We start from the raw sequence: 14,569 nt of genomic DNA on the forward strand, positions 1-14,569 counted from the left end.
CTTGAATTCTCCAAAGCGAGTTGTGGATTGGCACACAGCATCTCTCGCTTTCTCTCCCAACCTCTCCTCCTTTCTCTCTTCCACTCTCACTGTCTTTCAAACGCACACACATGCAGTAACGCAGCATTACACACGCATACAAGCACACGCTGACGTGAACACACCTCACACAGAAACACATGCATGTGTGCTGGCACACACCACTGCTCCATCTCTGCTTTTCACACTCTCTTTAGTGGAAAAAAAAAAATCAACACAGTCACGTACGACATGCCAGAGTTGAGAGAGCAACTTCAAAGTAAGGCAGATGCAGGGACAGCACCCTCTGAATAAATTTTCTGGCCACCAGTCGATCTGCCCCCAGGCTAAGATTGTGGCTGTTTGCATCTCTCCTGACCCCCTCATCAACTCCACGTTTAATCCAATCTGTATCGCACATAACAGCGATAGGAAGCGGGAAAGTTACATTGGTAAAAATAAAGGAGATAAAAATTTTCTTTAACGTGTTGCAGGTGTGAAGAAAATTCATTTTTACCAAATGTTAGATTTGGAGATGATCCAACAAGCAGAACTGCAGCTGATTCCATGAATAAATCAGAGTAAGGGACTAGCATTCAACAAATAAGACAACTAGAATTTAATATCCCTGAAATGTTAAGTATTTTGTGTCTGGCTCTCCGTTAATGTACTTTATCATCGGCAGAATTTCTCACCAAGGAATAAAACGTTGCAGACAAACTGGACTTTTTTCTCTCCAGATTTTCATACGAGTGTGATTTCTCACTGTACTGCTGCAATTGAGCAACAATTTACCTACCACACGCCAGTGGTGCTTTAACTGCCTGAACTTATGCGTGCACAGGTGTTATTTGGGAGATATTCCTGTTGAGCAACTGCCTCTGCATGTTGTTATTTTTCTGTGTTGACTTGTTTTAATATTAGATTTCTTTATTCATCATTCATAAAGCTATGGTGTATGACTGCTGAATGATTGCTGGGACATAAACAAGTATTTTAATTGTGATGACAAGCTGAGGGGAAAGTATGGGAGAATATTATCTTTACTTTGTGTTTGTTTTGTGTATATGAGGACAATATGGGAATCAGTGACTGGCTAATCTGGTTGCATTATGGATCTAGAACCTACCCCCATCACCAAAAAAAAAAAAAAAACTCTAAAAAACAATAATACTTTGCCCTGAGGCCAAATAGTCACCTGTGAGTCTGTGTAAGTACACAAATATTGCTGTGTATTACTGTGTACAAGAAACCCACTATCACACTATAATTCATAGGAGATGCAGCCTGCAACTGCACAATATGTTGTTTTAACTGAATACAAATACAGATGCAGACACACACACACACACACACACACACACACACACACACACACGCACACACACACACACACACACACCCAGAAGGAATCTGGGGATCTAATGAGGCCCATGGAGACACTGCTGAATTGTCAGTCAACCCTCAGCTTGCTGACATGCAGTCAACAACATCAATGACTTCTTTTCTCAAACAAGGGCAGCCTGTCCAATGGCATCAGCAGTTAAGTCAAGTCTGAGGTCCACTGGTATTGGACTGACAAAGGTAAAGACAGGGCAGGAAATCAAAAATGTTTCAAAACAATGCTAAAATTTTTAAGTTGCAAGTGATAAATAAATATATAAAATCATTTCTGCGCCACTGTCTTGATTAAGATTCATGTGCAAGTTAGAAAACTCAGCAACTTCTTCCCCTGAACTTCCAAGACAAGCTTGCAAAACCAGGACCACGACTGTTACTCAAATCAATAATGGGACCACGACCTTCAGTCTTTGTAGGCCGAAGGATGCGAACAAGCCAGATATGTCCTGCCAAAGAAAGGCCTGAAATGTTGCCTGTAGCTGCGCCTTCACACCACAGGCTTATCCCAGGTGTTAGTGCGCTTTGTCTTCTCTGGCGCAGACGTGCAATTAACGCACAAGTGTGTAATTATGACTGTTGTCACTAAAAGAGGAAAAACAAAACAAAACTGGCCAGGCATTTTCTCCCAGATGGAGGCAGTGTGGTCTCTGATGCCTTCACTTACATTACTGGAAATATCAGCTGGCCAACAGCGCTGCTAAGATGTTTATTCTAACATATAAATACAATTTATGGGAACACGTGACCTGGACAGTGGAGGATTAGATAATTGCTCAGATATTTGTTAATTTAATAGTAAATTATTTCAATAATAATAATAACAATAATAATTATTATAATAATAAGTTTGGCTGCTCTTTGTTTAATTGGAGGGTCTGAGTGGTGCCTGCGTGTCAGTGGCTGGAGGGTTAAGAATAGCAGATCTGCGTGGTGGTGAATGAAGTGTCGGTTTTCAGCGCTAACTCCTCCTCTACGGACGAGCTGCGCTTTTCTTCCACTTGAACAACCCAGTAGTTTTCGGAGAGCATTCCCCGGCAGCAATGTGGAGGGAAAGGCCGTAGAGCTGATCCCCCCCCCCCCCCACCTTCTCCACACTCCTGCCTTGCGTTGCGTTTCTCTTGCTTTTTTTTTTTTTTTTTTTAGTAATGAACTTTGCGTTTGTTGGAGGACACAACAAACCGTCCGCTACTGGGGAAGGCGAGTCAGAAGTAAGGAAACTGCAGCCTGTCCGACTCGTGCTTTCTTTTTTCCCCACTCTTTTCTTTTTCCACCATTGTTTTCTCACACATGGATTTTAAGAGATGAAATCGGACGTGTTGCCTGTTGCTGAGTAGCTTTGTCGGTCGCTTGGGCTGTGGTTTTATGTTGTCCCCGGACTCTGGAGGAGGAGAGAAAGTGCCATTCCTCAGGAGCACAAGAAGTAGAGACGTACAAGGACCACAAGTTGTCCACAAGCTGCGAAGGAGACTAAACTTTGCCAAGTTGCTGCGCATCCGGCCGCAGACGCCAAACACTCCTCGACACATTTCTCCTGCTGTTAACTTTACCTGTGGATTATTAAAACGACATGGACCACGGAGCCACGTTCAGAGGATGAAAGAGGAGTTTTGAAACATGAACTATTTCTTTTAGCTAGTTTTTACTACAAGTGGCACGTTTGGACTACAACTACTCTGGTTGAAGAAGAAGAAGAAAAAAAGAGAAAAAAGTCCGTTGTTCTTGCGTTTGTTTTTCCTCCTCTTCGATCCGACCCACTGGTGTGCGAAAATGCCACAGCTCAACGGAGGCGGCGGGGATGATTTGGGGGCCAACGATGAAATGATCTCGTTCAAAGACGAGGGGGAACAGGAGGAAAAGATATCCGAGAATGTATCCGCGGAGAGGGATTTGGATGATGTGAAATCCTCCTTAGTGAACGAGTCGGAAAACAACAGCAGCTCGTCGGACTCGGAGGTAAACACACCGCGCAAATGAAAAGCTCCCCACGGTGCTCAGCAGTCGCAGAAATGTGATTTAACAGTGTTGAAAGTTTTAATAGTTTTTTGCGCCTCCGTGTGCATGTGTTCCCTTGCAGCAGGCGGAGAGGCGCCCCCAAACTAGACCCGACTCAGAAAGTTATGAGAAAACAAGAGACTACTTCAGCGAAGGTAAAGAGTGAAACATCATTTATTTTGGTCGTTTTTTATTTTATTTAATATATTCTTTTAAACGTAAACAGAGCCAGTTGTGTGCCTTGGTGAGCGCTTACTTTTCTCTGTCCCCTTGCAGCACTGAGAAGACAGCAAGATGGTGGCTTTTTTAAGAGCCCTCACTATCCAGGCTACCCGTTTCTAATGATCCCAGACCTCACCAACCCATACCTATCCAATGGTTCGCTGTCTCCCAGAACAGTAAGTTTCCTGGTACTTATGTTACTGTTAACTTTGCTTTCTTTATTCTCTCTTACTCTGCAAGAAAAAACAAAGACATGAAGTTTGCGTAAAAGTCCCTTGTGCACTGCCAGACCGCCATATTCCCTCCAAGTGGCCTCTCAAGGAGTAGTAGGCTACTAACTACTTCTTTGTTCTTTTGGGGGATATAATTTCTCCCTACCACCCACTCCTGGCAAAGGCTTGCAAATGACAAGTTCACGTGCAGCTCAAACTTATTCGTCCTTATTTAGAATAAATCCTTATCAGAATTTACTGCAATGCAAAAACTCTTAATATTTACTTTATACTGAGCTTGCTTTATTAGAGTTGATCTTATCAAATATGCTATCATGGCTATTGTCCTGTAGTTTTGTAAATCAGACTATAATAGAACACAATGTTATCTTGAACTTTGTTTAAACTTGGTTTCTTTCATTTTTGCAGTTTTATGTGACTTTGGCTTTTTTTTTTTGTGTGTGTGTGTGTGTGTGTGTGCAGGCCAATAACCGCTACCTTAAAAATGTGTTTTAAACCGCATTAAGAAACTTTCTACACACTGCACAGGAAGGAGAAGGCTGTTCCTTAAGTTCTGTCCAGCAGTAACTACAATGTAATTCCTCTCGGTGACACACACAGAATCAGCTCACCGCAGTTCCAGTGACAGACGTTGTCCAGAGACTTTAAATGTCTAGATAAGGTTGACAGTCTCAAGCGAGTGTTGTTGATGCAAACTTTGCAATGTGGTGGCGTCACATGGGTTGTTAGCAAAGTTCTGCAGCCTTTATAGTATTTGATATTGATTATTAGACTTGTCTGTTGTATTTGTGTTTTGTTTTTCTTTGTGAACGACATTTGGATAATACATGTAAGATAGTACATGTACAGTCCCAAACTACAGTCTAAGGAAGATTTGCATCAAACATACAGGATTTTTAACCAATGGCATTTGGGTTTGGAGCTTTCTAAATACATTTTACGAGTGTCTACGCAAACTTCCTTGAAATAATCCCTGCTGGAGAGCTCTGTTGGTCGGAGTTTCCCCCCTCCGAAAAATCTTGTCACATCCCTCCCCCTCCACACCCCAAAAAAACAAGTACTTTCGTTAAGGCCTGGCAGGCATCTGACTGAAAAGACTCCCACCCCACCACCACTCTCCCACCCACCCCCACCTTTCTGTCTCCTTTTCAGTGTTCCAGGCCCACTCCCCTCGCCTCCCCACACCTTCCATTCAATTAGAAAGGCGTTAGTTGACCATTGTTATTCTGAGCAGTCTTGATGGCTTCATTGGAGGTCTCCATTGGGGCTCATTAACTAAATGGCTGCTCTCCTCACACTATGTGATGCATGGCACCTTGTAATTTGTCTGCGTTGTTGGTTTTAGAGTTTAGTAAGAATACTAGTAAGATATAAACATGTTGAAAAGAAGTGCATTGTAAAGTTTTATGCCTCCTTCGCCTCCCCACCTCCCAAAAAAACCAACCTTTTTTCAAGAATCATTTGCTTTTCTCTTGATGTTGAAGTTACATAAGGAACAAGCTCACTCCCTCAAACGGACCTAAACATTTTAGCACTTTACTGCAAGTTTGGAGTTTGTGTTTCTTTTTTAAAGCCTCTCACTAGGTTGTGTATTTTTTTTTAAGCAAAGTTGAAAATGAAAACTGCCGTTCTTGTCACTTGAAGCGAAGTAACAAATAATTAAAGGGCATCTTGAAGCGAGATGTGTAATCCTCCATATTTGGAAAAAAAAAAAAAAAGAGAGAGAATGAGGTCAATGGGACATAGAGAGCTGGCTGTGTCAATCATCACTGTGGCAGAAAATAAGCAGGCGGACAATAGCTGGCATACTTAGCGGCCGTCTTAAGGTCTCCATATTGCCCTGCCCTCGCGGCTTAGTGTGAATGCAGCGAATGTGATTGATGAGAGGCTCAAGTTAGTACCTTTATAGGCTCGCAATCATGACGCTGTGGCTGTTTACACCTGAGGATCATAGCAGTTCACTGCAGTCTGCTGCCATTACACACATGCACATTGGGGTGAACAGCTAAGGTTAATTAATAAGATCATCGATCATCATTTTATTGTGAGAGATTAGCTGGAGAGAGATGAAAAAAAAACAAAAAAAAAAAAAAACAAATGCCAACAGGATGAGTGGATTTTTGTTGTCACCGCTCGGATATTTCTTGCAAAGATTTTATGCTTCTGCATGGCTTGGAAGGCCCTGCTGGGACTGACAGATTTGTTTTACAGGCAGAGTGGTATGTAGTTGTACGTGTGCTGCATGAGACACATTAAAGTTGTGTCTGGCAAACGGGTCATGTGATTAACACCAGGCAACAAAATCTACTGTTTTTATATCCAGGTGGAGAGCTGCAAGTTTTTATTGCTTTAAGCAAATATTTTTGTAACTATTATATATGCAGGCGTGTACTCAACACCTTCTCCAACTTTCTTTAACCTCCAAGCACCATACGTATGGACGAAGCTACCTTCAGTGCTGTGGTGCATATTCTGCGGAACAAACATGAGATGCAGCTGAAGTGTCATTATGCAATAATTTTGCTCAGCAATGTGCTACATGAAGAAGGATTTGACTCCTGAACCTTAGGAAAAAAATTTGGATGTGGCAACCCTATCATGAGCAATGAGAGACAGGCCTACATGGGATCAGCACAGAGTTCCCCTGAGGGCCAAGCATAACTGATTTAAAGCCTGTTCAGAGCTGACATTCCGCTGTAATCCACTGAGAGCTGAGGAGGAGGTTTTATGTTTGCAGAGATGTTCCACCAGACTTCTGCCCGCTGTGCAGAGCTGCCCCCCCCCCCCCCCCCCCCCCCCCCCCAAAAAAAAAGTCAGCCCTACAAATCCAGCTCATTGTTTGTCAGCTCGCAGTTTTGCATTGTTCCTGTAGAGACGGACTAGTGCCAGATTTAGTTGTTGAACACACACTCTGCTTGACGCCACCTCTGGTCAGCTTCCTCAGCACTTTCAGATAACTCTGCTAGTACATCATCATCGCCGTCACTAAAGAGCGAAATGTCTCTTGTGTGTGAGAAGGTGGCAAGTAAGCGAGAGCGAGGCTGGCCGCTTAAACATATCTTCATCAAATACGCGGTTGGACGCTCAAACTCCCGAGCATGATTGTTGAATAGAAAATTGTTTGGAGATATGAATAGGGAGCTTGGATAAGTCTGAACATGTCAGTGGCTATGGTTGCATGCTTCTCTGACTTCTTTTTTTTTCCATTCTTTCTGCTGCTTTTGGTGCTTAAAAATGTGTGCAGACAAAGAAAAGTCAACACAGACATTGTCCGACTGAATAAAAGGGCCTCTCCCTACATAAGCAAAGCCTGTTTGTGTGGAGGTGTCTTTTCATCAGGTGGCTCACTGGGCATTTCACTCACCTTGTTATGTGTGTGTCGCTGTGTGTGTGTGTGTGAATGAGCAAACATGCAGCCATGCATGCCGAACGTTTGTCTGTGCTAAGTCTGTGAGTGAGTACTGGGGGTTGAAGGGAGGAGGAGGAGGAGGAGGAGGAGGAGGAGGAGGAGGAGGAGGAGGAGGAGAGGGTGTTCAGGTGAGGCTGTGTGGATATTTTGCAACAGAGGGAACAGTGTGCAGGGCTCACATTCAGACAACCGTCAGTGTTGTATTTCTGAATCTTAACGCGCAAATATTTTTTCAGCCAAGCGATGTGTCAACATAGCCAACGCTCTTTGACTGGGTTTATAGCTTTTAAAAGATTTTTTCTTCAAAGGCAAACACATCTACATCAGTCTGGTGGCTCTTTTCAATTAGAAACAGATCCCCAGCAACCACAGAAATGCTGGGAACTCTTGCCCGGAGTGATCCGTTTTGATAATGATCTCTTTGCTAAGGCTTGGAGAAGTCAGACTTACTTGTATATGTAGAAAAATCAAGTAATTACACTATAATTTTTTTTTTTGGAAAATATATTTGAAACATGAGAAACAGCATCTTCCATTTGCATTTCCTTTTCATCATGGATGCTCACTTCCTAACACGGCTCGCACAGAGCTGTGTGAAATGGTGTCAGTCCTGGTGTGTATCCTTCCCTCTCTGGTCTCTGTGGAAAGCATGAGCTGGCGTCAATTCCTCCTGCTACCCCATAGCCTGCTAGTTCACTACCTAACCCACCCACTCGCCCGCTTGGCATTAGAAATTCTGTTTATAGCGCTCTCTGGCTTCTCAAGCGTGGGGCCCATCAGGAGCATCTCTGGACCCTTTGAGGAAAGGATAACCAACATCTCCCCTCTCCAGCCGCAGACTCCCCATGTTCAGCGACATCAATGAATCCCTTTGATGTGCCAAGATGAATATGTGTGCATTTAAAAAAAAATCAGTGTATGTGTTTTTCTCGTTTGCAACGTTTGGTCGGAGCTACTGTGCAGTTCGGTGCAATTCTTCTCCCTCTGAACATTTGGGCAAACTTGTATTTGACTTGAAAGACTAAAGGTTAACATCTCCAGCACACCAAAATCTTCTCCAAAGTGTGTTCCTCTTAACCCGTGAAATGATTTTGAAGTTTGATATTGACCTTGTTTTAGCAACTCGGCAACACAACTCTCCTGTATCAAGGTTAAATATTAAGGGGCTTCTGTCAAGTAAAGAAATCTGTAGCTGTGTATGGAGGAAACTGCTGATCGTGCCCATACATGTCTTGGACCTGCTGTTGAACAATTGCAATCCTTAGCAGATGATCATCGCTGCAGGTTTGGGTTACTCTGAGACTCAAAATAGCTGAGGCTAAAGCAAAGGAAATCCAACACTTGCTTTCTCTCATGCAACGCAGCTGCTAATTATCCAAAAAGTAAAGCAAACGTTTTGGTGTCTTTTTTTTTTTTGTTTTTTTTTTCTTTTTGCAGGGAGTTAAATCTCTGGGAAATGGAGGAATGGGGAGGTGGAGTCATGTATCATGTGTTTTGTGAATACCGGCTTAGTCCTGTCTGTTCTGCGGTATTAACGCGGAGTTCTGCTGCAGATGGGGAGGGTTGGGCCTCTGGATTTGTGAGGAGTGTATAGTCGTGCTCAATCAGGGCTCGCCGCAGTCATAAAACAGTTTGTTCCTAAACAGCTTTTGCAAAAAAAAAAAAAAAAAGGTAAACTAATAAATCCTATATATACTATATCTTCCTTTAATCCATTAAGGACAGCAGCGTAGCTTCTTGTCACTTTTTAAAATTTAACTTCCTTTCATTTCTGGGAATTTTCTTTATTATTTGTCAGTCAAACTAAAAGGATATTAGTGGGTTGTAGCTTATTATTAGTAAAAAGTTTCATTGACAAGGTTTAAATAAATATTAGCAGTTATTTAAACAAGGTCAAATGCATTTAGCAAAAGCCCAAGTGAGCATTTTCACATTGCTAATTTTGAGATATTACATATAACTTTAGTTAGACGAAACAAACAAGTTGATTCTCACATAAAACTTGCTTAAATCTTCTGTCATTATCTCATCATCTGACGGTTCCTTTCACCTCTAAGACTGACTTTTCATGAAAATTTATGATATTCTGATCATTAAAATAATTTTTACTTGTAGGTACACTTACGTATACGAGTTAAGGGAGGGTGGGGTGAGAATGAGCTGTGTTATCCGACTGCTCTATATAAGTATATGTGGTCCATTCATACCCATAACCACTACTGATTAATTTAACTAAAGAAAACTGTGATTGTAGTTTAAATTCTGAGCTGTGTGTTAATAAAATGTGATTATACAGCAGGAAGAAAATGAAAAAAAACACACAAAAAAAAAAACAACCTCTAAACAGGGTTTCATCAGTCTGGTATTCCAACCAGCTGTTTTCAGTTTAAGCACTACAGGCAGCAGGAGAGCGAGAGCAGGCAGGAGGAGAGATTGTTGATGAGATGTGGTGGTGGGAGCATAAACTGGGGCAGATACGGGTGCTGCGATTCCTTTGCCTGTTATCCTGAGGTGGGCCTGCTTCCAGACCTTGAGGCACTCACTTATCAGAAGGGATTCTGTCTCCCACAGAGAACAGCTTCTACTCCGTAGACCGCAATGCTTCGCCATTCCCTTACGGTCACAGCCCAATCAGTGAACAGCAGGAGGATATCAGATCATGCACGTGTAGCATCAGCGCTGCTGAGATTTACATCAGGCTCCTCTTCAGGTCACATACGGGACACCCAGGCTGTTAAAGGCCATGTCATGCTGTCTGTGTGTAGTATCAGTGAGGCTGAAGTGGTCATACTAAATTAAGAAGTGGATGGTTATCCATCCAGGATGAGGTTAGCTGACAGCAAGCAGAGCAGCTGTTCTTCTTGGTGAAGTTATAAATCAGCTTTGCTTTGAGTTTGTCCCTGCAATATTGGAGCAGGGGCTTGTCCCCTGGCGGACACACGCCACTGCAACATGTTGCACCTCCGTGCTTGTATTTCCTACTGTGTACAAAACTTTAAAACAGTTTACAGCTGATTGGACGAACTTAAGCAAATCCTTACAGATAAAGTCAGTGCATCTCGATGTCTGGAATGTTTATGTCTTAGCTCCAAGATATCTACACATAAACACTTAAACGTCCAGCTGTAATAGATGATGCAGCTGATGAAACTCATCCACCATCTGCAAATTTTGTTCTCCGGGTTTGAAACCGAGTAGTGTGTGTGTAATAGATCTTGTGTTTAGAGTGCATAAATCTTGACCACAGCAACAGGGAACTTTCCATGTTTAATCCATTTATATAAGTAGGACACATGTACGTCTATGTGGCTGCTTTTGGTATTCCAGTTGATCTTGTCGCTTACAAGTAATCTTTGATTGTTTATTCAAAATCACACGTGTGCAATTTTCCCACGAGATCGGGCTGTTTGTCCTAATATTAGCAATAACTTCACCTTTTAGTGCCCCTTTCCTCCCCTTGTTACCCTCATAAACCAATTGTACTTGTTAAGAAGTCACAATGTTCTGCAGAGCATCAAATTCGATTAAAGGCATGCAAAGGCACAAGTCATCTAAAATGTGTAGCCTCCTTATTTGGGCCCAGACTTGTGGATCCTGTTAGAATAAACAGCAAAAGCAGCAGAAACTTCTGATGGACTGAGGTTTTTTTTTTCACGTTGGCCCCAGCCACAGGATATCACTCTTTCCTGACCTTATCTGCTCAATTTGAAAATATGAGGTAATGTTCTTGATTAGTTATGAGTAATGGCCGTGATTGAGGGCCTTGTGCTTAGCAGACATAAGACAGTCTTCAGTAAGAGTGGGATTCCCCTTGTGCCTGCCCTCAGATAATCAGCATGATTAGGTTTCTTTGTTCTGAGATTTTATCATGTGATGTGCTTAGGTTTGGGTTTTGGTGCTACATCTTTCAAGGAAAAAAAGTGTGACTGTGTGTGATGGATCTCGTGTCAGATGTGGCAGCGGCGCACCTTCTCAGGTCGAATCCTTGCATCCGTTCATGGGGTTAGAAGCTAAACCTCTACGAATTCAGCTGACTTATTTTCTTCAAATATAAAGTAGCTACATCACCAAAAAAAAAAAGGAAAATCTAATCAACCTTATATGACACGGAGCAGGCCAAGGAGCCTTTGTTTGATTTGTACATGGGTTGGAGGGGCTCGCTATTGGAAATCCCTGAAGCAGGCTTTAGGGGCAGGTCTGATTCTCGTGTGAAATGGGAAGGCTCTATAGCTCTCGGCTGACTTGACTGGGGCTGTATGGGTGTGTTGGCAGGGGGAGCGCCGGTCATGAATAGGGTCTTTGACTACCTCAGACTTGCCCTGAAAGGCAGGACAAAGACCCTAGGGCAACGGCTTAGAGCCTCACAGCTGAGCTACAGAATGCTTGGCCCAGTCTTCCTCCCTCTTTGCCCAATTTAAATACTACAGTGGCTTTCAGCATTCTGGTGACGGAGGCTTGCATTCACCGTGGCACATTTACCATCAACCACCATCTCACTGTTTTTGTTTACAGTATACTAAACCCACAGTCTTTCTCGTAAGTCATTGTATTAAATCCATGCAAGGTGCTGGCGATTATGCACCAGTGACTCTCCCAAACCCGCCCGAAGACAGACTCATGTTGTTCTTATTAGGCAGAATTTATTTTGCAACAGACGAGCTCTTGGCACATGTGTGCACCGCTGCTAATCACAGCTCTTCTCAGAGTTGTTAATTATGGAGCACTTTTGCCTATCTTCGCGCAAGACCGAGACATTGGCAAGCAAACAGCATGAAACTTGGTGCATACCTCTAATTGCTTGATTATTTTTGACAGATCTGTGTGACTCTTCAGCTTTCGAAATTTGCAAGGGGAGAATAAATAGCCATAAATCTTTTCCGTGGAGTTAATGGGGTTACTTGAGTCCTGTCCAGACACTCTCTCCCTACAGAGTGTCTAGTTTCAGATGTCACTCAGGGCTTTGTTTGCCCCCCTCCTCCCTCCCGGGTGAAGGGTCAGAGGTCAAGGTTCAGGACCAGTTGGCTGAGTGGCCACAAAAGCCCAGGCTTCCCTTCAGCACGGCACATCCGATCCCTTCTTCCACACCAGCCCCGCAGCCACAATGAAAGGATCAGTTCGCTACATTTGCCTTTTTCTTATTATAACTTTGAAATAGTCAGGATTCACTTCAAGAGTTTCACTGAAAGCTTGTAAAATGGGATTAAAACTTCAATTTAATCACAGCAGAAACTTGTCTAATTGTGCAGGTACTTGCAGTTGACTGTTTGCTCCACTGTTAACAGAAAACGTCCTTTCGTTTTCCTTTTTTGCGTATTCCACGTTGGGCTCAACCTTTCCTCTTCCTGTCATCTCCTCTGCTGACATTAACGTTCAAATATGGCACCTCAGCAAAATCCAGCACAGGACTCTCAGTTTCTTTGTTGAAACTCCAAAGTTTCAGCCCCCCGCACCCACCCACAATCTCAATGTTTCTCTCCACCCCACCATCACCACCCAAACATGTCCCCCAGCCAGGTTTATTATGCCGTTTCACGCAGACCAAAATTGCAGCTGCATGGAGAACAATCTGGAGCACATTAGCTCAGGCGCTGTGATTTATAAATTGTTTCTCAGGCCATAAATCCCTGCTGTAATTGTGCACAAGCACCCCACTCTTTCTCCAGTCCGCCCCCCCTCTCCCTCCCCCATCCTCCTTCTCTCTTTCTCTCTGAGCAGCTTACAGTCGTTGGGTTAACATTTAATTGTTTGCAGAAGTGTGCAGTTTGGATTGAGGAGAAATGTATTGTAGCACAGAGCCTGAGCTTGCAGAAACAGCTCTTCATGCAAAATAAACTCTTCTTTTTTCTTTTTTTTTTTTTAAATTTTTTGTTCTGTCGCGTGGTGGGAGCTTAAAATTTAGATTTGATGGAGCGTTTTGACTTCAGCTCCATCTTCTTGTGGTTCATGCTCTGCATTCCTTAATACTGTGTAATTGTAAAGGGCCTCTCCTAAACTCTGTCCCTGGGAATCTGATATTTACGGCAGCCCCTGATCGTAATCACCTGGTCGCTCTCATTAGATTGTATTGAGACTGAAAGATAGCAGCAGCTGTATACAGCCTAATGGCCAGCATCGAGGTATCACAGGTCTGGTTTCTGTCATAAGGCTTTTTTTTTTTTACTCCAGTAGCCATAATGAGTGGTTATGATTTAAGTTAGTCCCATATAAACATTTTTTCCATCAGAAAGTACTTTTTTCCCTTTTTTTCAAGAGACCTGTTGATTGCAGCCTGCGCTAACTGAATTTCATCTCGCTGTGTATTTTCTCTGCAAGCTTTTCCTCCTGACCCGAAGACCTGTGTTTTGACTGAGAGATTTATTCTCTGTAGAATTTCCGACATGTAAGGGGAGACCTACATGTGGACAAAAACTGAATTTATAGCTAAGCCCATCACTGGATCATGATTTAGGACTCTGTATCACTGTGTGCGGCGCGACGAAAATGAAGCCCCGACACTGCGAGGAAATGACTTATACGAAAGTTTCAGGTGTAAAAATGTGCTGGCAACCTTCCAGACCTCCCTGCAGCCTGCTGACAATACGCATAACTAATCCTGGGGAATGTCATGGTAATTTTGTGCTGTGTCACACATTATAGACGTCTGAAAGCACAAAAACATTGGATTCAAGTAAAGTGTGGAATAAGAAGAATTTGTTTGTTTTTTTAAGATTTCTCCGATATTTTTGTAAATATATATAAATACATTTCCCGGTTTTTGCTGTTTTTCCTATGTAGCCAGCTGAAAACAAAGTATTTTCAATTAATCTGTGTATTTCCTTCCTTTTTTTTTTTTAGACACGTTTGCTTGTAAATGTCTGGAAAACTGTTTTATTTTCAGCAGTTCTTGTCTTGTGCCACAGGACAGAGCGCTGAAACATACCTGTAGCATATGAGCGTGTGTGTCTGAGTCAGACTGAGCTGGAGGAGACGGCGGGTGGATCGAGTGGGGTTAGCGGTGGGGTGACAGGGATGTCAGGTAGTAAAAAGTGAGATGAGGCAGGGCCCAGAAGTTTGCGGGGCCTGGAGATTTGCGCCTTTGCACTCAGAGAGCAAACACAGCAGGCATCTGCAGGCAGCTGTATGTGTGTGTGTTGAAAGAGGTTAGTGGGCGGGGAGGGGGGCTGCTGCTGCTTGGGACAAGGGGTTGGGGGAGCGGAGCTGGGTGGTGGGGAAGAGACAGAGGGGAGGGCAGAGGAGGAGGGAGGTGGACTTGCAGAGTGAACACAATCAGCCCTCTGTTTTCATAAGACTTGTG

General features: G+C 43.1%; 1 protein-coding gene across 2 annotated transcripts in view; it reads left to right on the forward strand.

Annotated features, from left to right (window-relative positions):
• The first annotated feature begins 2,572 nt into the window (after positions 1 to 2,572).
• Positions 2,573 to 14,569, forward strand: part of tcf7l1b (transcription factor 7 like 1b) — a 30,818-nt gene continuing 18,821 nt past the window's right edge. For both annotated transcript variants that reach the window (XM_079251986.1, XM_079251987.1), the window contains exons 1-3: positions 2,573 to 3,372; positions 3,494 to 3,566; positions 3,688 to 3,809. In XM_079251986.1, coding sequence (XP_079108112.1) covers positions 3,187 to 3,372; positions 3,494 to 3,566; positions 3,688 to 3,809 — 381 coding nt within the window. In that variant the 5' untranslated portion in view covers positions 2,573 to 3,186. The remainder of the gene's footprint in view (positions 3,373 to 3,493; positions 3,567 to 3,687; positions 3,810 to 14,569) is intronic.

Source organism: Telmatherina bonti (genome assembly GCF_933228915.1).
Source record: "Telmatherina bonti genome assembly, chromosome: 13".
In the NCBI taxonomy this organism is placed as follows: Eukaryota; Metazoa; Chordata; class Actinopteri; order Atheriniformes; family Telmatherinidae; genus Telmatherina; species Telmatherina bonti.